The 27,118-nt window shown below is 43.9% G+C and overlaps 2 protein-coding genes and 1 long non-coding RNA gene across 8 annotated transcripts in view; 1 reads left to right on the forward strand and 2 right to left on the reverse strand.

Moving 5' to 3' along the window:
• MIPEP (mitochondrial intermediate peptidase) overlaps positions 1-13,404 on the reverse strand; it is a 177,182-nt gene extending 163,778 nt beyond the window's left edge. For 4 of the 5 annotated variants that reach the window (XM_081814734.1, XM_081814731.1, XM_081814730.1 and 1 more), the window contains exons 1-4: positions 13,216-13,404; positions 11,300-11,473; positions 7,853-7,941; positions 4,772-4,858 (exon numbers count right to left, since the gene is read on the reverse strand). In XM_081814734.1, the coding sequence (XP_081670860.1) occupies positions 4,772-4,858; positions 7,853-7,941; positions 11,300-11,473; positions 13,216-13,404 (539 nt within the window). Of the gene's footprint in view, positions 1-4,771; positions 4,859-7,852; positions 7,942-11,299; positions 11,474-13,215 lie in introns of those variants that run through there. The other variant, XM_081814733.1, reaches the window with a different exon arrangement.
• Positions 13,405-13,520: 116 nt separating this feature from the next.
• Positions 13,521-18,625, forward strand: LOC102747817 (uncharacterized). Its single transcript, XR_004077460.2, has 3 exons — positions 13,521-13,714; positions 14,430-14,511; positions 17,077-18,625. It is a non-coding gene; the product is annotated as an uncharacterized LOC102747817 (long non-coding RNA).
• A 21-nt stretch (positions 18,626-18,646) lies between these two features.
• On the reverse strand, positions 18,647-24,451 carry LOC102747527 (complement C1q and tumor necrosis factor-related protein 9A). Of its 2 annotated transcripts, none has more exons than XM_081814742.1 (3): positions 24,126-24,451; positions 21,208-21,270; positions 18,647-19,827 (listed from the first exon to the last, which is right to left on the reverse strand). In XM_081814742.1, the coding sequence occupies exons 1-3, from the start codon at positions 24,289-24,291 to the stop codon at positions 19,061-19,063; spliced, it is 996 nt and encodes a 331-aa protein (XP_081670868.1). In that variant the 5' UTR covers positions 24,292-24,451; the 3' UTR covers positions 18,647-19,060. The 2 variants fall into 2 exon arrangements, with proteins under 2 accessions (XP_081670868.1, XP_006727902.2); XM_006727839.3 differs by having other exon boundaries at positions 18,650-19,833; positions 24,126-24,312.
• Between the last annotated feature and the right edge of the window lie 2,667 nt (positions 24,452-27,118).

The raw sequence follows: 27,118 nt of genomic DNA on the forward strand, positions 1-27,118 counted from the left end.
TTCTTCTAAAATTCTGAAAATTCAATAGACATTAATAATTTAGTCACTTACCTTCTTTCTTAAATAATGTAAAGTGCTTCACTCAAGCCCCTAAAATATCCCCATTATCTCTACCTCACGGTGATCTCCCTTCCTGAACAGTTAACCTAAAACACATTCCACTCTCTCTTTTCAGGCAAAAGCATTTTCTGTTTATTTTAGTAAGAGGGGAAAAAAGATAACAGGGGTTGATAAAGGGGGATGGAAATGTATAATGTAAGTTTATTATATTATATAAGTTTACTGTTTAACAGCTTTATGTAGAAATGTAGGGAAAAATGAAAATCGCTAATCTCAGCAAACATAACCACTATTAAAATTCTTACATTTCCCTCCAATCTACTTATTTTTTTAAGGCTATGCAGAACATCTGAAATTAAATAAGATAAGGTTAGAGAAATTAGGACAGTGCCCAGCACACAGTGGATACTTGAAAAATGTTTGCTGAGTTTCTGACTGGACGTAAGGGGCACTTAATTCCCTCACACTGAAACATCAATTCCTCTGGCTCCTGGACCAGGTGGACTGGTGGCGGACACGCAACAGGACCCTGTCCTGAGAAGCAGAGGCAGAGGCAGCATCTCTGGTCTCATAAAGATACTGTCTGGGTGGCAATGAACTTGCGGCTAACACCAACAACAAGAAAGACCTTCCCTTGGCTTCTACCCAATCTAGTTTGAGTATGTTGTACGACTTATTCAAAATAATTGGGAGCCAACTAACAAAGATTTTTCTCTTACTTTTTCTTTTAAAATTATACCACAAACATTGAACATTTCTCTATCTCTTTAAATACTCTTCAAAAACGTGGCTTTTTAATGTTTGTAATGTTTGGCCGCCTGGATTAAGATATTTTCATTTTTCCCACTCCTGTAATCCATGCTATGATAAAAACCCCTGTTACATACATCTCTTTATCCTTGTTTGTTTCCTTAGGATACGTTCCAGGAAATTAAATTGATCAAAAAGGTGTCCTCCATAAATATTTATCAATTTACACTTAACCAGAGAGGACCCATCATCCAAGCCATAAAACACGATTGTTGTTTCAGCTTTGTTAAGTGAAGGGCTCTTTGTTCTCTCTTTCTTTAAGGATGGTAGGGTCCCGTTCTTTGAATGACTACTATGTACCAGACACTGTCAAAGCATTTTACTTTCATTACTTCATTCAAACTTCATAATAATCCTTTGAAATACTTTGTTATTCTCTTCTTACAGAGGAGAAAACAAGACCTGGAGAGTCAAGGAGCCAATATCCACCCAAAGCCATCTAACAGTAGAGGCCAAGGGTGCAGCCCCTGCTTCCCACTTTCCCAGTGTTAAACTTGTTACACTGTTCCAAGTTTAATGGCCATGTGTCCGCCATTCCTTATTTTGTGAGTTTCACAAAAAAGAATCCTTTACCTAGTTTTCTATAAGGAGATCCACTTTTTTTTTTTTAGTAATCTGTAAGGCCTCAACACAGTAAAGATATTAACCCTTTATTATGTAAGTAACATTTGTCCCATTGTGTATTCTGACTTTGAATGTAGAAAAGTTTTGCCATACCAAAGTTTGCAGTTTTTATATAATCAAATCAATCTTTGGTGGTCTGACTTTTGAGAAGACAGACCTCCCACCTTCCAAGTCTGTCAATACTTTTATGATTTCTTTTTTTTAAAGATTTATATCTTTAAGTAATCTACTTTTTTCCCCAAATAGTTATCTATTGGCCTAATATCATTTACTGAAAACCGTCTTTCTGTACTGGTAGGAAATGACACTTCTATCATATACTAAATACAATCTTACATATATTCGTGACTGTCTGAATTTCTCTTTTCTTTCATCGATTTAATCGACTATGCTGGTTTAAGTATAATGCTCTTTTAAATACAGCATTTCTTACTATCTGGTACAAACCCCTTTTTAGTACTTTTCTCAGCAGATTTCTCCTGCCTATTCTGGCACATTTATTGTCTATGACTTCAAAATCATGTTAAGTAACAACAGAAAAATCTTCTTTATAGGTTGGATAGCACTAAACTTACAGACCAGTAGAGACCACCACTGAAGCTTTCTTCTTTCCTATCTCAGACTACGGTATGTTTCACCACTTAAATATCATCTTTCATGCTTCCCAGTGTGTGTGCGTGTGTGTAGGAGTGATGAGGTTTTGCATGCTTTGTGCTTCTGAGTTCATTTCAAGGTGTATTACAGCTTTTGTTGCTCTTGTGACTGGGATTTTCCCTCCATTATATTTTCTGAAGATGATGTGTTTGTTACATTCTTTGCATACAAGAAAGCTCTTAATGGTTTTGGAAAAACCCAAGTAAAACCGGTTTCTTTATAGCTGGTCTTCTCACAGACTCTAATAAACTAAAACTCTTTAAGAGGGGAAGTACATTAATGTGTCAATTTCCAAACTTAACTAATGGGACCCTTCTGGGTCATACAACTAGTAGCTCATATGAATAGCTCATACAACTAGTATTTCAAGGAATGTATCAAAGCTTAAGATGATGATCTACTCAGTTTAAATCATTTCTTTTATAATTTGTTATGCCAAGATAATTTATTAAATCTACAATTCTCTGTTTTATCTTTACACTTTATAGTTCATTGTCTTACACTTTACCATACACAAGGTTCTCTCTGGGTGCTAGCCAACACTCTTAATGATGCACAAGTACCATGATATTTCAATAATTATTACTTCAAATTCTTCCTCCTCCCACTTCCAAGTTACCTTTCCTTTCTAGAATACTGATAGTCTACCCAGCTCATTTTTCCCAATGTAGTTATCATTTTGTTACTTTAAAAATCCTCTTGGCATTTTTAGTAACATCTAGAAATGAGCTATGTATCCTGTTAGAACACGTCCTTTGCACCTAAAATAGTCTGCTAGTCCACTACAATTTTTCTACATTAAATGTAGAAAAGTCAGTCTTTAGCAAAGTCAGGTTATGAATAACCTACTGCCTCTACTCAAAGTCAATACCAGTTGAGTACAAATCCATCACAATGAGCAGGCATTCAACTTTTACTTGTTTTGCTAATGAAGACAATATCATGCTCAAGACTAAAAGTATAGTAAAGGCAAACTATTCTGATGGTATAGCTAGCTTTACTAGTATCCCGAGGCTCAGGATCAATGAAGTGAAGTAAGATCAAACCAATATCTGCATATTAGAAATCAGGTGAAAATAAGCCCCCAAAGACAGCCTTACTGCGCAATTCATGTGGCATGGTACTCGTACATCAGATTAATAGCGAGATCCCAGTACCAACTGATCCCTGCAGAACGGGGCTTCACGTGGGAGTCATAAGCCACATATGGAGACAGAAAGGAGAGAAGGAAGCAGGAGGAGGGAGAATCAAGGAGTGAAAAGAAGTGTCCCATAAATAAAAAGTAGGTAAGTGGGATGCCTGGGTGGCTCGGTCAGTTAAGCGACTGCCTTCGGCTCAGGTCATGATCTCAGGGTCCTGGATTGAGCCCCACATCGGGCTCCCTGCTCAGCGGGGAGCCTTCTTCTCCCTCTCCCGCTACCCCCTGCTTGTGCTCTTTCTCTAATGAATAAATAAAATCTTTTTTTTTTTTTAAAGATTTTATTTATTTGACAGAGAGAGACACAGCGAGAGAGGGAACACAAGCAGAGGGAGGGGGAGAGGGAGAAGTAGGCTTCCTGCCAGGCAGAGAGTCCGATACAGGGCTCGATCCCAGGACTCAGGGATCATGACCTGAGCCGAAGGCAGACGCTTAACGACTGAGCCACCCAGGCGCCCCTAAATAAAATCTTAAAAAAAAAAAAAAGTACATAAGTACAAACAGGTAAGAGAAAACATTAACCTCTGTGCTATGAGACAAGTAATATATAGATGGGTTAATGACAAACTTATAAAATCATCATAAATAAATATATTTGAGCAAAGAAATATGGTATCCAAAATCCTCTATCAAATGTTTTTATGCACTAACTTAGAAATTTAGCCTTTTCAATTCAGAATAATAAAGGTAATCAAATGAACCACAGGAAATCATTTCAAGAATCTTGACATCCATGGGGCGCCTGAGTGGCTCAGTTGGTTAAGCGACTGCCTTCGGCTCAGGTCATGATCCTGGAGTCCCTGGATCGAGCCCCGCATCGGGCTCCCCGCTCGGCAGGGAGTCTGCTTCTCCCTCTGACCCTCCCGACCCTCCCCCCTCTCATGCTCTCTCTCTGTCTCTCTCTCTCAAAAAAAAAAAAAAAAAAAAAAGAATCTTGACATCCAACCAGTCAATAAAATCAATTTGCTTCTATCTTCTGGTGGTATCGATTATGGAACTTTAAGCATGAAGCTAAGTGTAAATGCCAACTGTTTACAGGAAATTATTCCTTTAAGCACCTACTACAAGCCAGGAACTGCTGCAGGTGCTGGGATGCAGCCCTGAACAAAACAGACTAAGTCCCTGCCCTCCAGGAGCTTCCCATCTAGCAAGGCAGAGGGATGTAAACAGATCATGCTGGAAATGATTAGGACTGAGAAGAAAACACAAGTAGGGTAAGAGGATGGAGCATGATCTGGTACCAAAGAGGAGGAGACACCATTTGAGTGAAGCCCTAAAGAAAATGCCAGAGTCATGTCAATACCTGGGGAGAAACACTGCAGACAGAGGGGAGCTGTGTGAGTGCAGAGATATGGCAGAGGGAGGCGGTGGTCTTCCCATCTTGCCTCTATAGTCACAACCATAATGATGCAAAGGAGTAAGTACCTGGTTTCTGGATCAAGGGAATCCACAAGTTTTTTATCAGCTAGCAATTTTTGCAAACTTTGGTATAATTCCACATTTGTGTTCAACCTAGAAAAATTACAAATGAAAAAAAATTAAATGATTTTCTAATACCTTCTTGTAACTTTACATTAAGAGAATGGTGTCACATCCTAGCATACACATGCCCAGAGGCCAAAGGTTTGGGGTTTTGTTTTGTTTCTTCATTTGGAATAGAAATAGCATAACCACAGTTAGTACAGAAACAGGCAGTCCGTTAAGCAAAGTATCAAGGTACTAAGTGTTCTGAAAGGTAAACAGATAAATTTAAAGCCAGAGTCAGCAGCTGGAACCAGAAGAGCAGAAAGGAGAGAGGGGAGTGGGAGGAATGTAGTAGCTGGTGATCTGAGTGATCTGAGCCCACTGCCATTGAGAATTCGTTGTTAGCAATATGCCAGTGGCCGTTTGTTTATTTAATAAAAAAAGAGGGAGGATGGGAGGAGGATGAACACAAAGATTCGGCAGTTCCAAAGTGAAGAACCTAGAACCCGGGTAACCTTTGCCCATCTGGGCCAGAGTGGCAGGCCCACACCGCAAGGAGAGCTCAAGGACACAGGCTTTGGGGCCACACACTAGAGTTACAACACCAGCCCTACTACCAGTCTGTAACCTTGGGCAAGTATTTGAACTTCCCCAGCTTGTTAGACTTCAGGTCACCCTAAGGGTTAAATAAGATGCTCCTCCTATGAAGGAACAAATAATAGCTTGCCAGCCTGCCCTTGGCCCCCAACCTAAGTTCTCCCTCAACCCAAGCCACAGTCCCATTATTAGATCCTGAGTTCTTTCTTCTTCCCTGGATGCCAGAAAGTCCTGCCAATCTTGGGGCTAAACAGTGAACTGGTTTTAGATACAATCTGCTCCCTGCCCGGTGGATCCTCAGGGTAGGACAAGGCTGTAAGAACCATCTGTCCATTCCTACTCAGGAACTCAAGGATGTTCACGTTCCCTAGTCAGTGCATCATCAAAAACCTGCAGCTTTGTAGAAATCCAAGAGTTTCTGTTGCTACAGTTCTCATGGGCCACCCCAAAGACCAAGGGAACTGAGGCAGTCAGCGCCAGTGGGAAAACTGTCAACAAGGACAGGCACACCACCTCTCTCGCTCTGAGGCAGCGATCCCAGGAAACGGGGAGAACATCAATGTGGGCACCGACTTCCTCCAGGTCTGCTCCCCCTAGGAGCTACCACCTGTCAAAAGGACAGGCATTCAGAGACAGCCTGCACTGTATCCTCTTCAGAAGTTTCAGCCTATCTCCCACATTATGTTTTATGTCATGAGATCTGGCATCAGCTCTAAACAAACAGGCCTAATTTGGGGCTTTTACTTCCACTGCTGGAAAATAAATCAATTCTACACATGCACCTGAAATCCTCCCATTTTTCAAAGATCACCTGAAGCAATTACGATACGATTCAGCTAGACTAAAGGAGAAAAGGAGTCAAGGTGCTCCGCGAGGACCGAGAGCAAAGCTCTGGCGAAGGCCCTGAGTTCAGGGTCCTGACCCACGTCCACGTCCTGACCCACACCTGGCCCAGGCCTCGGCGGGCCTCAGGGCAGCAGCTGGAGTGTGGCCAAGAGGGGAAGATGGAAACGCTCTCCAGGATGAAGTGAAGACCTTGCACAGATCCTCTTGACCATACTTCGCTACCAATTATGGTTCCCTTGTTGTCCTCCCGCAAAATTAAGAACCCACATCCATTATTCCAGAGCTGTTTCTAAAGTCAGGCCCGACACAGCGTTCAAGGTGCCCCAGGGAGGCACCCTGGCAGCTCTGATGCATTTCCTGGGGCTTTTCCCTGGGCGATGCTCTCTCTCCCAAGGAGCCCCCAATTCCAGTCCCTGCCTCATGCCCGGCGTCTGCAGTGTGCAGGGACCAGTTTTATCTCAGTCAACAAGTCGGTTTTCAGTGGCTGTAAGAGAAATCACATGCACTGTCCCAAAGAGAGCAAATGATGCTCGGTGGGGGAGAAAGGGCAGCAGTATCTCCGGACACGTCAGGTCCTCCGGCAGGCCTTGTCAAACCAGGAAAGCCACCACGCTCCTCCTCCAGCTTCTGGTTTGTCAGGAAGTCTTCCAATGGTTTCCGGTTGTAGATTCCCGCCAGGTGAGCCCTGCCGCGCTCGCTGGCTTGCGACCCTTTCTGGCGGGGCGTCACGCACTAAGTGCTTTTTTTTTTTTTTTTTTTATTTAACAGAGATAGCGTAAGTAGGCAGAGTGGCAGACAGAGGGAGAGGGAGAAGCAGGCTCTCCACCAAGCAGGGAGCTCGATGCGGGGCTCGATCCCAGGACTCTGGGATCATGACCTGAGCCGAAGGCAGCCGCTTAACCGACTGAGCCACCCAGGCGCCCCACGCACTAAGTGCTTTTGAATATGGCGCCGTCCGTCTCGAAGTCATTTTCACCAGCACTTTCGAGCTCTCATAAATGGCTTAAAATATTTCAATTTACCTCAAGATTGCTTGAAAATAACTCACTTCATCAAAGCCCCAGCCTGCCTCAGCCCTCCCTGAGAGTTTTATGATCTCCCTAGACTACCCCTCCCCACCCCAGATCCAAAGGACCGCAAGGCTACTTGTCACTGGGCCACGGCCATCGATGCAATAGCAGTTTAATCAGAGGATAATCAAGAAACTCCAACTTGCCACTGAGATACTGAAAAACTCTCACTGATGTACACAACAATAAGGAGAGTAGATGTTTGCTATGCACCTGATGCCCCTAGAAGCACTTTATTATCTCATTTTCCTCCCAATAAATCTAAGAGGCAAACCATGTTATTACTTTACCTACAGACAAGGAAGTTAAGTGACAAAACAGATGAACAAACAGATAAACAACTCATTACACTGCAGGAGCCGGGGAGGAGCACTCAGGGGCCTGCCCCCAGGGCCCTCCCTCTTCCCCACCACCCTGGGCACTGGGCATCCCTACCCTGCGGGGACAAGCCCTGGAGACCAATTTCCTCAAGCACAAATCCACAAGACCACGTCACCCGAGATTGTTAACGAAGGGGAGCAGAACATACTTTTCTACCATGGTGCCAATACTTCTACAAGCTTCTTCCGCCGCCTCTCTGAATGCACGCTCAGGGTGAGCAATTTTCACAAAATCGGCCTAATAAAGAAGAAAGACAAAACCAAGAGGAAATTTGATGGAAAGCTTTCTTCCAAGATCTGAGGGTAAAAATGAAAACCTGAGCTTTCAAGTGTGCCATTTGGCTGGCCCTATGCATTTCCATTATGACATTTTCCTAAACTAGTAGGGCTAGGCGGCATCTCGCTGAACATTTATTAATTCTGTTATTCCTTGGAATCAAGTGGGTTTCATTCCAAAGAAAATACGTCCACTAACCTTATTTTAGAAAAGCCTTTCTCCTTCAAATATAAACACCAAGTGAATTCTTCCTAATTCTACAGTTCAAAAGAGCAGAATCTTATTTCAGATATTCTAAAACTTCCTAACTAATGTTGTTTGCAGTATGGTGCTCACATGTCTGCCTGGCTCCAGAGAACAAGGACAGATGCTTTTTTTTTTTTTTTCCAACTGACAGACAACACAGTTTCAAGACTGATTTAACTACTTTCTAGCCTTTGTGCAGAAAACAAAGGCGCATTCTCTCTTTATAGGCCTTTTAATAAATATGAATTCCGAGTCTCAGCTGAAATGACTCACAACTACCAGTGTTGCAGTGGCTTCGATACTGACTTTAGCATTAAACTGAGCTAGGATTCTCTTTACTTCTTTTAATGAGAGCACATAAAACCAGATTTTAGCTTTCATGTTAACTGTAGTATATTGCAAAAGAAAAATGCAAGGGAACTACAAAATATCAGTTACAGTCTTCATTCTCCACGGAAACATGTGTGACTATAATATGAAATAAAATCACCACAAGGTAAAATTTCCTAATTTTATTATTAAATAGTTTTCAATGTAAAAACATTTAAATCCATAGTTTTATACATTCGATGTAACAATAACATTAGTACTAAAGCACCTGAAAAATGAGCTACGTAAAATTTACAATTTATATAAATTACTAATCTACATGTTGCAGAACTTACAATCAATATTTATTTCAAAATACCAGCATACATTTTAAAATTCATTTGTGGGGCGCCTGGGTGGCTCAGTTGGCTAAGCGTCTGCCTTCAGCTCAGGTCATGATCTCGGGGTCCTCGGATCAAGCCCTGCATCGGACTCCCTGATCAGCGGGGAGTCTGCTTCTCCCTCTCCCTCTCCCTCTGCCCCTCCTCCCCGCTGTGCTCTCGCTCTCTCTCGACTTCTCTCTCTCAATGAATAGATAAAATCTTAAAAAAAATTCAATTGTAATAGTGATACATACATAGCAACTGTATGAAAAAAAGAAAAAGAAAGCAAAACCAAAAGACCATTTGGTGGGAAATAACAGTTTATAAAACCCTTGCCTTATTACACTATTGATCTTACTGGCAGGTAAAGTCCTAAAAATTCAAAAGGAAGAAGGTTCTTTGAATATTTTTACCCAAAGATTTCCACATATAAGTCACATTTAGAGCTTTTTTAATGAGATATTTCTATACCTCATAAATACAAAAATCTCCAAAAATAGGACAAGCTATGAGGCAGAGTTAAAATCTCTTAGCGAGAAGCAAAAGCAGAAATGTAAAAAAAATAAAAATAAATCCTAGAACACCACTTAATTAAAATGGAGGCTAAGACAACAAATAAGCCACCAACAAATAAAGCCAATACGTGATGGCACATAAGTGAAATTCCCTGACAAATATTTTCCTTTTCAGGTTTTAGTGACATAATTAAGCATAGAAGGTCACTGTGAGGCGTCCCCGGGCAGTGCATCTCTCGTGTCCTCCATCATTCAAGGTGCTTGCTACACACCCACTTCAGAACAAAACCAAGACCCTACTAAACCAAGAAGTGACTACAATAAGACTGCAACACACCTCACTTTACTTTTGGGAAAAATCGTTTAAGATACTTTATCAATTTCCTTAAAATGGGGAAACTCACAGTGACTGCATGACAATCTGAAAGGTGTTCCTGCTCAATTAGGTTGTATGGGAGGGGAAAAAAGTTCCTATCAAGGAACAGCAAAGATGGGAAAGTGTTATGCAAGGTGAGAGAGGTCATTCTCAAAGGGCAAATGATTCCATTCATCTGACATTTTAGAAGAGACAAACTAGAGGGATGGAGAATAGATGGGTAGTTGCCAGAGGTAAGAGGGGAGAGCTGGGTGTGACTATAATACAGGGGCTTTTTTGGGGTGATGGAATATAAAATTCATAGAATTGTACCATCCCCAAAAAGGAGTCAATTTTACTGTATAATCTTAAAAGTAAATAAATAGTTTTTTAAAAAATGGGGAGGCTAACTGACTCTCCAACCTCTCCAAGGTAAGGAAGACCTATTCATTGGACCCTAAGCAACCAGACAGCATGTAGAAGGTACAGAACAGCAGGTGAGGGCATGAGTTCTGTGGCCACGATGCCTGGCCTCTGAGCCCAGCTCTGCCACTTACTGGCTAGGTGACCCTGGGTATATCACTTCACCTCTTACTGCCTTTCTTTCCTCATCTGAAAATGGGAGATATGCTGAGAAGATTAATTCAGTTAATCCAGGCAAACCTCTTACCAGGGTCTGGTGCCTCAAAAGATCTAAAAAGAAAAGTTAACATCAGAATATAAACTCCATGAGGTCGGAGACTGTGTGTGTCTATTCATGACATTCCCAGTGCCTAGAACAGTGCCTGGAACATGGTGGTGACTCAATATTGAATGAATGTGAAGAGAAAGCTATATACAGTCCAATACCAAGTTGACAAGATCCTGAGGGTTCACAGTTTTGGATCATGTGCACTACTATAATTGCCTTCCCTGACATAACTAATGAGGTGGCTCTTTGGGACAGATAAAAACTCATGCCTTCCATCTCAGCAATGGGCTTCTTAGTGAGGAGATCTAGGTACATGTCTATTTCTGCTTCAAAATATGAAAAAAGGAAGTCTTTAATACAATCAGTTTCATATCCAAACCTTAGTTTTCATTGGAAAAGACATTCCTGAGAAGGTTTATAAAAACTAGCTTTTATGTACAGGTAAACGTCCTTTTAAAATTCTGGTAGAAGTTTTCATGAATGAAGAAATCTCTGTCAAATGAAGACTCTGTGCATATGAGTAATCACTCTTTTATTATACATCACATGTGTATTTTCTTAACTATACATATTAAAGTACAAGTTCTACATATCACCTTTTCCTATACGTTTTTTCCCCATTCCTAATGACTTACTCCCACTATAACAAATTACACCCAACAGCTCTCAAACAGCTCAGACGCTGTGAGTCTAGATGCTGCCAAACCAAGCACCAGATGCTTTGAACCCTAGAGTCTCTGACATTAAACCTAATAAACTTAGCTTAAATTTTAACAGCTTGACAGAGAGGTAGCTTCAAGGCTTACAGCAAGCATCTTACCAAGTCGGCCACCCTGCACAAGGAATCCGAAAGCTCATCGAAAATGAGCACAGTCTGGGGCCCAGGTGGCATGGAACACACACGCTCCACGAGCAAGTCCGCCTTTCTCAGGGCGTTTTCTTGTGCGATCCGAAATCCTTCTGGGGCGCTGAACTCAGGAACTCCAAAAAGACCCTGCAATCCAGACAATAGTTCCAATGTGTAACTAAAAATATGATTTTTTGGTATTAAGTCCTTTTTTCATAAAGGAAATCTTGGTTTTCGTTGGTGTATCCTATCATTATAAGACTTGTGATCACAGACACCATGTTCACATTCCCCGCATCATTCCACATAAATTAAACTACGAATATTTTAAGAATGGAATTTTTAATTTTTAATTATTTCATAAAAAACAAAAATAGAATGATAAAGGTTCAACATCCAGCTTAGCCACTTTGTAGATGACTAACATGTTGATTTTTGAAAACAGCAAGAGGTCAAACTTTCAGGACTGATAAGGCCTACTGTTTCTGCAAGAAGGGATGCATGAAATTAACGTCTTTTCAAAATGATTAAGAAGTTGAAGAAAAGGCAGTTGCAGGCAGAGCAGAATTGGGACCAAAACCAAATTAGATTCTTTACACTGATTTAATTTGATTCAAGTACAGACTATTTTTCATTTCCCAACACACCTCCTCATACTGGAGGATGGGAATTCTAAACCTCAGACTACTAGTTATGGTAATGACAAAAAACTACATAAACCTTTGGGGTTTTTTGTTGTTCTTTAATCAAAAACCAATTCACATGTTTGAAAATCTGTTATCAGTTCTAAAATCATGATATACAAAAGAAAAATAAAGCTAAAATTGGTTATATTTCATCCACCCAAAACCAAGCTTACTTTTTTCATCTTTCTACTCAGTACCTATAGGCAGTCGTTCTCCTCCTCACCCTAATTATGTTAAAACCATATTGTTACTTACCCATAGGGAAGTTGGTGTAGCAAATTTCATACAAAAATATTTTTAAAACAAAGCTAATGACAGAGATCAAATAAGAAAACACATCACTAGGCTCGGTGTAACCAAGTCCTAGACTCTTTATAAGAAAGGCAATGTTATAAATAATGAAAAAATTAAACAGGCAAAAATAAAAGTAACAACCTGAAGTGGATAAAACCCGCAAATGCAAAGTAGAACGGGCATCAGGTAAGTCCCTTTCAAGCTCGCCCTCCTTTCACCTTTAATCAACTCAATAAACACTGAGTGCCTAGGGAATGCCAGATACCATACTAGGTGTGTGGAGATAGAAAATAAATAGCAACCAAAGAATTCAATCAGTGACTTCCTGGGGGAAGAAATCAACGTGATCAATGTCATCGCATTATAGGAAATTAGACTGTTCTCAACGGTTTTGTGTTTTAAAACAAAAGAGCCCAAAACTTGGGAAAAAATTAAGAACGGAATTTCGAGCATCAATGGAATTAGTAACTACAAGATTAGATCCCCCTATGAACTGCAGGGCAAGGCCTCCAACGCTCAAGCGTAGGGTTGGAGCAAAAGTGAACTTTAGCGGGGATTGGTCTGAGTGTGAGGCGAGGGCGGGACCCTCCAGGAGGAATTCACCGCCACCCGCGAGATGAACTATTTTGAGTTCACGTGGCGCAGGGGAGCACGAAGAGGCAGGTCCTGGGGCCCACACTCTGGGGACAGGACCAACAAAGGCCGCCCCGCTTCCTTAAACCAGCCCCTCAAAGGGGAGGTGACGGACAAGGTCACCAAGAGCGCAAACGACACCCTACCGTACAAAGTGGGTTCGCTGCCCGGCTCCTCCCAGACCCAAAGGACCCCTTCCAGATCCCTGCTGGCCACTCAGAGAAAGGACCGGCTTATGTCGGGGGGACAAGGGGAGCTCCCTCCCGCGCCGCTCACCCGGCGCTCGCCGAACAGGTCCAGACGGCGACCCTGGGGCTTGACATTGAAGGCGGCGCCCACCGGGGACCAGCTGGTGCTGACCTCTCGGGCCCGGATCCCGGGTCCGACGCCGCCCAGGCCCGCTCGCCCCGGCCATAGAGCCGCTGCCCGGAGTCCGAGCCCCCCCAGCCTCCAGGCGTATAGCATCTTGATCCCAGAGCAGCCCCTTCCCACGCCGCGAGGCCCCGCCCCTGCACCGCAGCTCTTGCCGCGAGCACGCGCGCCACGTTTCCAAGGCACCGGCCCACGCCACGCCACGTGACGCCAGCGCTTCCGGGTCGGGGCCCGAGGCCCTCAGGACGTGAGCACGTCGGCGTCCAGAGGGCAAAAGCGTCGCCCCGCCGCTTCACGGCAGACGCTGCGGTCTTGCGCCCCCGTGTGCCTGGAGTAAGGACCCGCGGAGGTTTAATTCGTCCCTCCCACGTGACTCGAGCGGGACGCACAGTCTCCCTGCAGGGTGAGTTCTTCCAGGAGGAGCAGTGAACGCTCAGTGAACGGCGCCTGAGTGCCTTCCCCGACGTGACAGGGCTGGTGACACTCGTCGACTCTATCGGACTCCACTCTAAACGATGGCTGAAATTAAATAGACGGTGTGGCTGCACCGTATGGTTGTGTGGAACCGACTCCACTACCTATCAGTGAATCTTCCTTTATTTTGACTTGTAAATTTTGTTCTAATAATCTATAAATTTGTAGAGGGAGGGTTTTGCAACCTTCATTCAACCATAGGGGAATGAGAAGATTTGGGGGCAGGAGGCGGAGAGGGAATTGTGATTTGGGGCTTAGGATGGCCAGTGTGGAAAAGGGCCGGGGACTCTGGACAGCCTTAGCCTCCCCTAAATGAATGGAAATTACGCCGCAGTTGGAGCCAGGACCAGGTTCTTGTCCAGGGTGGGAGACTTAACCTTGCTCAACTTCAACATCTTCCTCTGCAGAAGGAATCGTGCGAGGTGCCTGCCTCCGCTACCTTCCTGAAGTGCATGCAGATTAAGTGAAAGGGTTTAGTTAATAGTAAGGTGTTTTTCTTTTGAGAGACTTCTGTAGGTGGATAGTGGAAAAAATCAGTAGTTGGGAGAAGGGACTGAGGGGAAGTGAGGCCGCCGAAGCAACCCTCACATTTGCCTGGCCGTCTCACTCCACGCACCTGCCACTTCTTGGGCTCTCACTTTCAGGGTTGAGCGGGATGCTGCGGAATGGCGAATCCACATGGGATGGACCCCTTGAGAATTGACCCTCCTGCAGACGTGAAGCCAGGTGTGTGGGTATGAGAAGAACCGCCCCCTCCCCCCACCCAGGAAAGTAAACAAGGGAGGGCTGGCTACTGCAGCCTCCAGCCAGCTCCTCAAAATACTGCTCTCCACCTGTTTTTGTTTGTTTTTTTAAAGTGGGCTCCACACCCACGGTGGAGCCCAGTGCAGGTCCAAACTCACAACCCTGAGATCAAGACCTGAGCTGAGATCAAGAGTTCAATGCTTCACCCGCTGAGCCACCCAGGCACCCTTCTCTGCCTAGGTTTTATGCAGGAACTAGATACCAAGTGATTCTGTTAAATCAGTGTCTGAGTGCAGAGGGCATTGATGGCTGTGGTCTTCTGACCACAGGAGGTTGATTCCTTTGCCTTGGGTGTCAGAGGTGTGACTTGTGCAGTGGACCAAGAACCCAAGTGAACCTTTTTGTTCCCGGGCAATCCACAGTCACGTTTTCTTAAATTGCTTTATTTGAAGTCATTCCAGACCTTTATCTCACCTGAATGTTTGGGCTTAGGGTAAAGCTGTGTTCATTTTAACATTGCCTGTTGGGTTTAAGCAGTCCTCAGAACCTCCTGGAAAGTTCCAGAGAGCCAAAAGTTAAGGCCAGGAGTGGCACATGCTTCCTATAGATAGCTTCTAACCCCCCTCCCTCTCTCCACACCACCCCCCAAAAAAAAAGTTTCAAATGGAGTTTGTTTTCAATTTAGCCTGGCAGAGAGGAAAAGCCCAATTGATTGTATGGTAAGTTATGATTTCATTTTCTACTGATTTTTTAAATGAAATATTTTAAATGATTTAAAGTCCCTGAGTCCCTACCTCCATGGTGATTAATATCTATCACATTATTGGTAACTGGTTGGTTCTTAGGGCAGCCACACCACATGACAGACCTAATGCCTGTGTAGCAGACCCTTACAAAGATGTCAGATGTGTCATGTAAAAAAGAAAATTCATCAATATATTTGACAAAAATCCTTACATATTTTTTTTCTGAGAGCCTTCCTTTAGCCCAGAATGGTTGTCATAGAAGGATACCTAACCATTGTAATGCAACATTTAAGCCTAAAATTGTCCTCAGGGGATAATGATTTGTCCTAAATTAACAAGGTATCCGGTGTCTCAGAGAGCCTGGCATAGTTAGACTTTCAAAAACTGCAGTCCAGATTCATCGACAACCAGTGAAAAACCATCCCAAATGGCAGATTAGACACACCCAATCCCTGCCAGTCAACTTCATCTTTTTGAAATCCTTAAAATATGTTTTACATCTCATCTTCTATATTTGACCTAAAAAAAAATTTTTTTTATAAAATCTGGTATCCTCTGTACAATCGTAAATGTGTTTTTTCTTCATGTCTATCTCAACCTATAAAGTTGTGATCCTAAATAGAAAGGAGTGAGCACAGGTATTCTTCGTATTCAGTCCATAACAAAACCAGGCTTTACACTGGGGAGAAATAGCTTAGATTATTACAATTCCAAAAAGCCACAGAAGCCAAAGAATAAGGACACTCTGGCTCAATAAAGTGATCAGTCATGCTACAGCTGAGCATAAGTAGGGCAGCAAGGCAGATGCAGGGACTGGGCTGCAAAATTGAAGGAGACACTCAACTGTCAGGGTCATGCACAGGCTGTGTCAGCACCTGAAGGGGGGCGCCTCCTTCAGTGTCACACCCTGGGTGCCTCACTTGCTTCCCCCTAGTCCTGGCTCTGTTCTAGAAGAAACAAGTTAAGGAAGGCCAGTAAAATACCTATAAACAAATTATTTCTGTATCTTTCCAACATTTTCCACAACCAAGTAATTTTTCAATATTTCATTTACAGCAGTGCTGTAATGTTCATAATGTTAATTTACAAAAGTCTCATTTTTCCGAGGGAATGAAGATATCATCACAACTGTGTAGACTTGGTTGGAGTATGGATAGAATGGCTTGAAGTCCCAATTTCTAGAGGCACGTCCTGTCAGACAAACTGGCCCAGGATGTGATTTGGAAAATAGTGTAGCTTGAATATGCAGTGAGCTTGCAGCCTTTTGCTTCTTTATTAGTTGCTCTTAATTAATAGAAAAGTATACTGAGTTAACTTAGGCATATGTAATCCTTCCAGAATTTTAGAGGCTTGGGATCATATGAAATTATTCCATTCCAGCACTGCTGTACAGTAGGAGATAGGAGCACAGAAAAGCTGAATAAGGTACCCATTTCACATTCCTTTGTCATGGCTGGAACAACCACCCATACACCTCAACTCTTAGTCTTGGGCTTTTTTCTCTACAATCATGCTGCCCCTCTCCTTGGGCCATTGACTACTTAATATTCTTTTGGACAAAAGCAGTAGTAACAATGACAATAACAATAAAAACCCTGCATCAGACTGGCTCGTGCAATACAATAGTCCAGAGGTATCTCTGCCTTCAGGGACAGCTGGGTGTAGGGGTCTAAACAATGTCCTGGATTATCTCCAGCCCTGTTTGATTTTGTTTGGGGGCTCAACAGATTAGCTAAATGCATGCCAGCTGAAGTTCTAGCTTCACCTGAAGAAGATCTTGCCTTTTTTTTTCCCCCAATAGGCCTTCCACAGTTGCAGATTACATCTCATTGGCTCTGATTGATAAGGCGCCATTTTGGAAATAGTCACTGTGGCCAGAAGAAGGTGCTGTTCTTATTAGCCAGACCTGAATCTCACATCCATCGCAGAGTGTAGAGTATACACCGTTTGAAAGACTTGTCTGAAAGTGCACACCAGGATGCTTTTACCAGACGAGAGGGAAGTGGATGGGACGCGTCTGACCAAGAAATATCTGCGGTGGCCTAAAAGGCAAGTTTCTTTTCACCCCACTTTCTTAGTAAATTCATCTCCATCCTCCACTTTCCTCTGTAACTGTTTGGTGTCTCTGTCCAGTAATCTCTTCCTTTTGCATAGCTCATTTAAAAATTTTATAAGGTAAATAGTGAAAAACATCTAATGGAATTCGCCTTGCGAAAGGGTTTTGGTCTCCTTTGAGACCTGTGATCACTTTTTTTTCCCTTCCTTTTTCTCCCTTTTGGAATGGGACTGTCTATCCTGTGCCTTTCCCACCATTGTATTTTGGAAGCAAATAATGTGTCTGGTTTTGCAGTTTCACAGAGGGAGAGGGATTTCGCCCCAGGATGTGTCACACAATAGATCTTACTTATAACTGACATAAAGGATTTAGATGATGAGATTGGGGACTTTGAGCTGGTGATTTTTAGATGAGATTCTTAGAGTTAGCATTGATGCTGACATTGTTAAGACTGTGGGGGATGTGGGTTGGGGAGAGTGTATTCGGCACTGGGGAAGATTGTGAATTTGAGGGGACCAGAGCAGTCTATTACAGGTTGAACGGTGTCTCCCAAACAGATACATCCAAGTCCTAACCTTTGGTTTCTATGATTGTGACTATTTGGACTCAGGGTCTTTGCAGATGTAATCAGGTTAAAATGAGGTCATAGTAGATTAGGGTGGTCCCTATTCCAAATGACTGGTGTCCTTATCAGAAGAGGGATGCTTGCACACAGGCAGACATGGAGGGAAGACTGCCATGTGCAGATCGGGGTAGAGCTGGATGCTTCTACAAGCCGGGGAATGCCTGGGTCCACCAAAAGCTAGAAGCAGCAAGGTAGAACCCTCCTCAGAGGCTTCTGAGGGAGACTGGTGCTGCTGACACCTTGATTTTAGACTTCTAGCCTCCAGCCCTGTGAGATAATCACTTTCTGTTATTTTAAATTCCCCAGTTTGTGGTACTTTGTTACGGCAGTCCCAGGAACCGAGCACAGATTCAAGAACTATTTGTTGAGCTGAATGGTGATTAAAACATAGGTTACAAAATAAGCAAAGTATTCCGCAGCTTTCTGGGATGTCTCGTCATCACCTGCTTACAACTTTTATTAGCTACTAAATGGAATGAACATTGGAACACTTCCCTCTCCTTTCTCCCAGTGTCCTCAGAAATTCAGATGAGGGATAAGTCCTGACACACCTCCTTCAAGCACTAAAATGACATCAGAACACGGGTCCCGCAAGAAACATACATGCAAAGCACTTTTCAGATGAGGGGAATGATGAAAAATCGTAAATAAATTATAATAATGCAAGCATTAAGATTTTATTTATTTATATGATTTTTATTTTATTTTTTAAAAGTAATCTCTGCACCCAATGTGGGGTTCCAACTCATGGCCCCAAAATCGAGAGTTGCATGCTTTACCAATTGACCCAGCCAGGCGCCCCCAGATTTTATTTTTAAGTAATCTCTACACCCAACATGGGGCTCGAACTCACGACCCTGAGATCAAGAGTCACATGCTCCACCGACTGAGCCAGCCAGGCGCCCCAGCGCAAGCATTTTTAAACTTACTGTTGGAAACAATAATATAAGTCACACAAAATCAGCTTTGGGAATAGCTGTCGTATTGTTGCCCCTCTATGATTATTACAATAATGAGAATGATTCATAGAGCAGAATCATCTGAGAACATGTCCAGCAAGCCAGCTCCGAGGGGTGGGGAGGCAGGTCCCTACACATCTCCGCATCACTGGCTGCTGAACAGAAGGAAGCCTGTGAAAGTCGTGTCATCGTCCTCATCTGCAAACAAGCCGTTAAACCTCTCCCCTCCTGTGGCCTGCATCCACACCTCGTCCCCCAGCTTCAGCGGCAGCACCATGCCACCCGACGCCTGGTCCTCAGAGCTCATGTAACCGTCCTTGGTGTTCAGTATTTTCACCCCATTTTTGACCAAAGATACCTGAACATTCCTGGAGAAAACCGTGATGTGGTAGGTGAAGTAATAGACCCCGGTAATGTGGCAAGTGAACTTCCCCGTGGCTATGTCGTAATGATTGAACTCATTATACAGGATCTTATCAAATTTAATGGGCACATCTGAAGTAGGAAACTTGCTCAGTACCGTGAGCCCCACCGTGAAAGCACTCTTGGGCAAGACTGGAGTCTCGCCAGTTTTCCCTTTCTCGCCTCGGTCCCCTTTCCAGCCTCTCATTCCCCGGACTCCTGGATCTCCCTGGGGTCCCAAGGGCCCAACATCTCCCTTGGGTCCAGGCTTCCCAATGGGGCCCATGGGGCCAGGTAGACCCATTGGGCCTGAAGGCCCAGTGCTGCCTTTTAGCCCTTCTGGACCGGTGGGCCCCACACTGCCTTTATCCCCCTTTTGCCCTTGAGGGCCAGTCTCTCCCCTGAGGCCCTTCTCTCCCATGGGACCAACAAATCCCTTTGGCCCATGTTTCCCTGGGGGTCCTTGTGAGCCTTGATCGCCTTTGACGCCTTTGGCTTCAACTTTTCCATCTGCTCCTAGGTGGAAAAAGAGAGAATAAAGGAAAAGATGATTTGTGAAACATCAACTTCTAAAACTAACTTTGGCTTTTCCATTGGTGAGCATACATATGAAATAAAGCAGTGCCCAGTATCAGTAGATGCTCGGGGTCTGAACATTAATTTACTCCTAAATTGAGTGCACAGCGTACACACACACACACACATGTGTGTGGCTGCAAAACACCTTCTGACTCCTGTCTACTGTGTTAGTGTTGGGGTTCACATTAGAAATTACAGCTCTTTACCATCACAGCCTAGTCTTTGACCACTAAGCAATGCCAAGCCTTGAGAACACATCTTTGGAAGAGGGAAGAACGTCCAAAGGCAGATGAACTCAGGCTGCTTTCAGTTAACTGACAACTCAGCCCTAGTTCTGTGACATCCCCTACAAAGCTCCTCACAGGAGTGAGCACAGAATAAAGTCTTCCTAAAGTGTGGCAGTCACTGCTCTCTGCTGCCCACTGTATCGACTGTCTCACGCTGGTCCTCACTGCGCACACGTTCTCGGTGCTTCTCTGTCTCCTCCTCCCCGACTAGACAGCAGTGGTTATGAGCACAGAGTCCGGAGTTAAATGCCAGGATTCCATCCTGCCTCCTCTACGGAGGCACAATGTGATGTTAGGCAAGCTGATGAGCCACCTACACCTCTGTTCCCTCATCTGTAAAATTGGGATACTACCTCATGTATAGACTGTCATATTGAGTCAGTACGTGAAAAGCACTTAGAACACCCTAGCACAAAGTGAGCATTATTTGTGTTTGCTCTTGTGACTATTCTCTCTCCCCATCAGTCGCAACTACCGGAGCCCTCTTTACCCCTCAGGGCCCAATTCCAGTGCCACCTTCTCCATGCAGTCTTGCCAGAAGCCCTGAGTCGGAATTTAATGTCACTCCTCAATCTTCATCCACTAACCCAGGCTTCAGCGAACCATGGCCCGTGAGCCAAATCCAGCCTCCCACCTGTTTGTATGGCCCACAAGCTAAGAATGGTTTGCATTTTTAAATGATCACAAATAATATTCGACAATACATGAAAATTATATAAGATTCAGATTTCAGTTTTCATAGAGTTTCATTAGAACACAGCCCCGCTTACTTATATAGCATCCTTGGCTGCTTTTCATGACAGTTGTGCCGGAGACCACATGGCCTGAGAAGCTGAAATTACTTACAGTCTTTCCCTTTACAGAAAAAGAATCACAAGCTCCTGGAGAGCAAGAGCCATGTTGCCCTATTGTTAGATCGTCCTCAGAGCCTAGCAAAGGGCTTGTCCTTGGTGAGCACCAAATGGTTATTAAGTCATCGGTGGCTCAGAATTAGAGCATGGTAAAATGGAACACAATTTCTGACCTCGCTCTCCTTTCTGTCCATTCATTCCATCCTTCCCTGGACCACCAGGATGTCCTGGTTCTCCTAGGTGGAAGAGAAGAAAATAGACAAGAGTTAAAATTCCAATTCCACATTTCCTAGACATTGGTCTCAATCGGGGGTGTAGACCAGAGAGTCCTGGGTGTGTGCCCGGCCCTGACACACACACTGCCCCTCACAGAAGGCAGACGTGAGTGAGCGCCAGGGGTGCGGAGTTGTGTACAAGAAGTGAATTATGAGAGGAACTGGGTGGACCTCCCAAGCATCCAGCTCTGGGAAGGCAGAACAGGAAAGGAATATGTGCACAGATGATCACAATTACATCTTTCTCTTGTGAGGGTAACTCGGGTAGTGACTGATCATTGGAGGTACTGGGTGGCCTTCTCACTTCTCCTTTTCTGTCACTCTTGCATAAGTGGAATGGAAGGTTCACTAGCCTCCTATAAAAACACATATGATTATGGTTACCTGGCAATATTTGGGATGGAAGGGAGGATTCTGGAAGGATCCAGCACTTTAGAGTGGTAGTAAATGTCACTGATCAAGTTGGCATGGCAGACGCCATTGGGAACATCAGGCGAGTGAGGTTTTGCCTACCACACATCAGTTTTGAACTCAGAGCAGGCAACCCTGAGCTCCAACTTCCCATGTTATAAGTTAACATCTCTAGAATCAAAGGCAGTTCTTGCTGTAAGGAAGGAGAGTGGAAGCAAAAGATGAAGGAGTCATGAAGTCAGAGTTGTATCCTGTGCATGTACACACACATATGCACACACGTGTGCACCCACATCCACACATACATGCACACTGTGGTCCCAGTAGGAGGCTAAAAGAATGGATTTCATTGACATTGAGGTTTTGCCATCAACTTGGACTGGGCTTTTTACTACCCAGAAATAAGACTGGTCTAATGCCAAAAAGTGGCGTGGACTCCCTGGAGATGTTACCCCTTGGAGATCCCCAGAGTAGATTTGCAGGGCAATGGTTGGAGAGATGGTTGGTGACCGTCTCCTTCATTCAGCCCACCGAACAAATCCCTTGGATCACCAAATGCCACAAACAGGGAAACACCTAGAAACACCTAGACTTTCCTTCATCTGTACAGCGGACTTCCCATAAGTAATTTGTTCTAATACTCATTTCTCCAGATTAATAAAGACTTTTTAAAAATCCATATGCCAACAGCATTTGCTGGCAAAGCACTAATTTTAGTCCATCTTGAAGTTGCTTTCTGTGTATTATTTCAACCACTGTTAATATAGCCAGAGGAATGTCTAATCTTCTGATACGATTATAAAATATCAAGAAGGCTTCTAAATGTTCATTATTAAGTTTAGTGAAGTTTTCATACTATAACGTATAGCTGAGGAAAAATGACAGTCGTTTGTGGTCATATTCCACAAAGAGTCCTGAAATGTCTAATTGGGGGTGCTTCTATTAATAACTGACATCTCACAGTACAGTTTACAGTGAGGATGAGGTTCATCTTAATGAATGTAAATGTAAATTCATATGTCCAAACTCCTAAAATTTCTAGGTTTTTGTCAGACTTCTTGTCAGATCTGATTAGTTCATCATTGATTTCTCCCACTCATGTACAGTTGAAGAGTTCACACTAAGAAGACAGATGACAGCTCTCCTCTTTTCATGGGATTCTTTAATGTTTGCATTATCAAGTCAACCTTCAATCTTCAGTTTCTCTGCAGAAGTATTTCAGGCACCCATCTGTTTGTGATAGTTTGATAGGGGAATTTGAAAATCCCTTGGGCTGGGCCGTAACCACAATATGCCACAGTACACTGATGGACAGAGTGTGTGAGGGCACAGGACATATTTCAGGCCTCAAATGACACGGGTCCATCTGTAAAGGGACCAAGTGAAGCCACCCAGGCCAATTCACATATTAAATATTTTTAAAGCTCAATTTTTTTCTTCATCTAAATTTATCTTTTAAAATGTCAGTAGTAGGGGCGCCTGGGTACCTCAGTTGGTTAAGTGTCCGACTCTTGATTTTGGCTCAGGTCATGATCTCAGGGTCCTGGGATTGAGCCCCATGTTGGGCTCCGTGCTCAGCAGGGAGTCTGCTTGAGATTCTCTCTCTCTCTCCTTCTGCCCCTCCCCCACTGACTCATTTTCTCTAAGTAAATAAATCTTTAAAAAAAATAAAATAAAATGTCAATAGTAGTTTTGATGTTTTCTCTCTGCACTGAGATAGATCAGTCTGCGTATGTCTCAGGTATGTGACCCTATGGTGGACCCAGGCTCAAGAACCCCATTCAAGAACCAAGCCTATCAGTTCGTGTTATGGAAACCACTCACATATCCTGGCTTTTGCAAATCTCCTTCCTAGAGGCTGGATCCTGTCCCCAAATTCCCAAACCCTGGGGCAGGCCCCAACACAGGGCATACACACCTGAGTACCGCTGTGTGGCTTCAGTTACCATCTACTTTTGTTTTCTCTGCCTCACTCCATGTCACCTGCCTCACTGCGTGACAAGGCATTAACTCTTCCCTGCACTGCAGCCGGGTGCTCTCTGCTAAATATTTAGCAGTCAGATTTCTCTATAGGCCCCGTGTGCCAAAGACCTACCATCCCTGCCATCTGAGGCAGAAACATCTATAACATCATATACTCCTGAAGACGGCCTGCAGTATCAGAGGTGATGGCTAACAGTTGTCCCCTCTAGATGAGGACGTCCGTGGAGGGGGGGTCCTGTTGGTCTGCTCCAGAATCTGACCTGGAGCAGGATCTCGGCCACTGCTTTCTGGGCAAGGGCTGCACGAATGAAGGAGGGGGGAGCGGGCAGGTGATGGCTACACTCGTGATGAATGAACGAATGATCTCAGAGGAACAGAGGGGTAAACACAAGGGCAGCTGAAGGCTGCCCGGTGCTGAGTACCTGCCTCGCCCTTGTCGCCCTTTGCGCCATCTCGTCCATCTCTCCCAGGCAAACCATTGTGACCAGGATTCCCAGGGATGCCAGGGTGCCCTTGCCTGCACGTGTCCTGTGAGTTCACATTTCCCGTGCAGATTCCAGTGACAAGCAGGAGCAACCAGATCCTCATGGTTCAGATGACGGAGCTGAACTGCAAGAGGGAAACACAGACCAAAAGGAGAAGCCTTTGTTGCTGGGGCCACAGACACACCCTCTCTTCCTTGCTGTGGGACCTGGACCCAGCCTGAGTCAGCCTTGGACAGAATGGTCAGGGCAGATAAGGGCAGGACCTGGTAGCAGACAAGCTGCTTGCAATCAGAGAGCCATTGTTCAGGGACGCTCAGTTCAGGTGGCTCAGTTGGTAAAGCGTCGGCCTTCAGCTTGGGTCACGATCCTGGAGTCTTGGGATCGAGCCCCGCATCGGGCTCACTGCTCAGCGGGAAGCCTGCTTCTCCCTCTGCCTCTCCCCCATTTGTGCTCTCTAATAAATAAAATCTTAAAAAAAAAAAAAAGGAAGAAGAAGCAGAAGGCCATTGTTCTTGGAAGGAACACATGTGACCGGGACTGCTTTTAATGGTGAGTGGTCAAGGAGAAAGCCAAGTTCCAGGTCAGATACTTCCATTTATCACTCTACTTTGGGTAAACCACTTTTCAGAGCCAGAGAAGAGATTAATACCTGTCTCCCAGGACTGCTGTAAAAACCAAATTTGATCACAATGTGCATGAAAGCACGTTTTCACTAGGAAAGCAAACTCCTGCAGCTACTTGTACACCTGTGTTCATAGCAGCCTTATTCACAGTAGCCCGAAGTTGCAAACAACCCATGTGTCCACGGACACATGACTGGTTGTACAGAACGTGATATACACAGTGGACTATTACTCAGCCTTAAAAAGGAAGGAAATTCTGACACATCCTACACCAGGGATGAACTTAAGGACTTTATGCTAAGTGAAATCAGCCAGACACAATAGGACCAGTATGGTATGATTCCACTCGTATGAGGCCCCCAGAGTGGTCACATTCACAGAAACAGAAAGTAGAATGGTAGAGGCAGCATCCAGGGGAGGGGGACTGGGAGCTCGTGTTCAAAGGGGACGGTTTCAGTTTGGGAAGATGAAAAAGTTCTGGAAGTGGATGGTGGGGACAGTTGAACAATGTGAACATCCTTAATGCCACCGAAGTGGACACTTAAAAATGGCTAAAGTGGTAAATTTTATGTCACGTCTGTTTTACCATAATAAAAAAAAAATGGAATGAAAAAGTAAAACGTTCCAAGCAGTCCTACTATGATCAGATGTGTTCTTTGAGTTAAGGTTTTGTTTCTCTGGGAGACTGCTGCGAAGGGCACGCGCACACGCACCGCAGGGCACCCCGTTTGTGAAGCACACTTGCACGTCCTCTCCCAAGTTCCTGATTTGCTTTCCAACCCCATCAGGAGCGAAGGCAGTGCTGCGTGGTGAAGTTTGCAATGAGATCTGAAGGAGCAGAGCAGCTAATTAGACCAAGTATTCTAGACAAAGGGAACACTCAGGCAAGACCCTAGGCTAGTGTGCACACAGGATTCAGGGACCCTCCCGACGACATCAAATCTCCCCAGGGAGGGGGCATGGCATCCCTCTCTTTCATGACACCATAGTATGGGGTTGCATCTGTTCATGTCATTGTAGGGCTAAAAATCTGGCTCTCCATCTGACTGTGTTTTCCTTCTTATTGTATTCCAGTTCTCAGTATTAAGCCTGGAACCGTGTGTTAAATAAATATGTGTCAAATGAAATGAATGTGTGGTAGCAGGTATCTTAGGACATAGAAAAATAATAACACGAGGCTAGTGCAACAGGTCAGAACTCAGACTCTCATACAGTGCTGAAGGCAACGGACATCTGCCCAGCACTTCAGAAAGCTAAAGAGAAAAGACATCTTAAACCCAGTGATCTCATCCCAAAAATTCTTCTTAATAATCCAAAATCTGTGTGCTAACGATATTAACCACAGCATTATTTGTAATAGTGAAAAAGGGCATACCACATAACGTGTAACAGTAAGTGGTTCATAAGTAGAATATCATGTAACCACTGTAATAATTATGTAGTTCATGTAGAAATATGTAAAAGATCTACATTGTGTTGAATTTTCAAAAAGTAGACTAAAATGCATGTACGGGATGCCTGGGTGGCTCAGTTGGTTAAGCGTCTGCCTTCAGCTCAGGTCATGATCCCAGGATCCTGGGATCCAGTCCTGCATCAGACTCCTTGCTTAGGGAAGAGCCTGCTTCTCCCCTGCTTGTGCTCTCTCTCTGACAAATAAATAAAATCTTTAAAAAAAAAAAATGCAGACCTATCCACAGAGACCTGGCAGGCCAGAAAAGACTGGCATGATATATCCAGAGCACTAAACGAGAAAAATATGCAGCCAAGAATATGATATCCAGCTAGGCTGTCATTGAAATAGAAGGAGAGATAAAAAGCTTCCAGGACAAACAAAAATTAAGGGAATTTGCAAACACGAAACCAGCCCTACAAGAAATATTGAAAGGGGTCCTCTAAGCAAAGAGAGAGCCTAAAAACAACATACACCAGAAAGGAAAACAGCAATATACAGTAACAGTCACCTTACAGGCAATACAATGGCACTAAATTCCTATCTTTCAATAGTTACCCTGAATGTAAATGGGCTAAATGCCCCAATCAAAAGACACAGGCTATCAGATTGGATTAAAAAACAAGACCCATCGATATGCTGTCTGCAAGAGACTCATTTTAGACCCAAAGACATCCCCAGATTGAAAGTGAGGGGGTGGAAAACCATTTACTATGCTAATGGACATCAAAAGAAAGCTGGGGTGGCAATCCTTATATCAGACAAATTAGATTTTAAGCCAAAGACTATAATAAGAGATGAGGAAGGACACTATATCCTACTCAAAGGTTCTAACAAGAAGATCTAACAATTGTAAA

This window comes from Leptonychotes weddellii, chromosome 3 (genome assembly GCF_054177405.1).
Source record: "Leptonychotes weddellii isolate Sample4059 chromosome 3, ASM5417740v2, whole genome shotgun sequence".
Taxonomy (NCBI): Eukaryota; Metazoa; Chordata; class Mammalia; order Carnivora; family Phocidae; genus Leptonychotes; species Leptonychotes weddellii.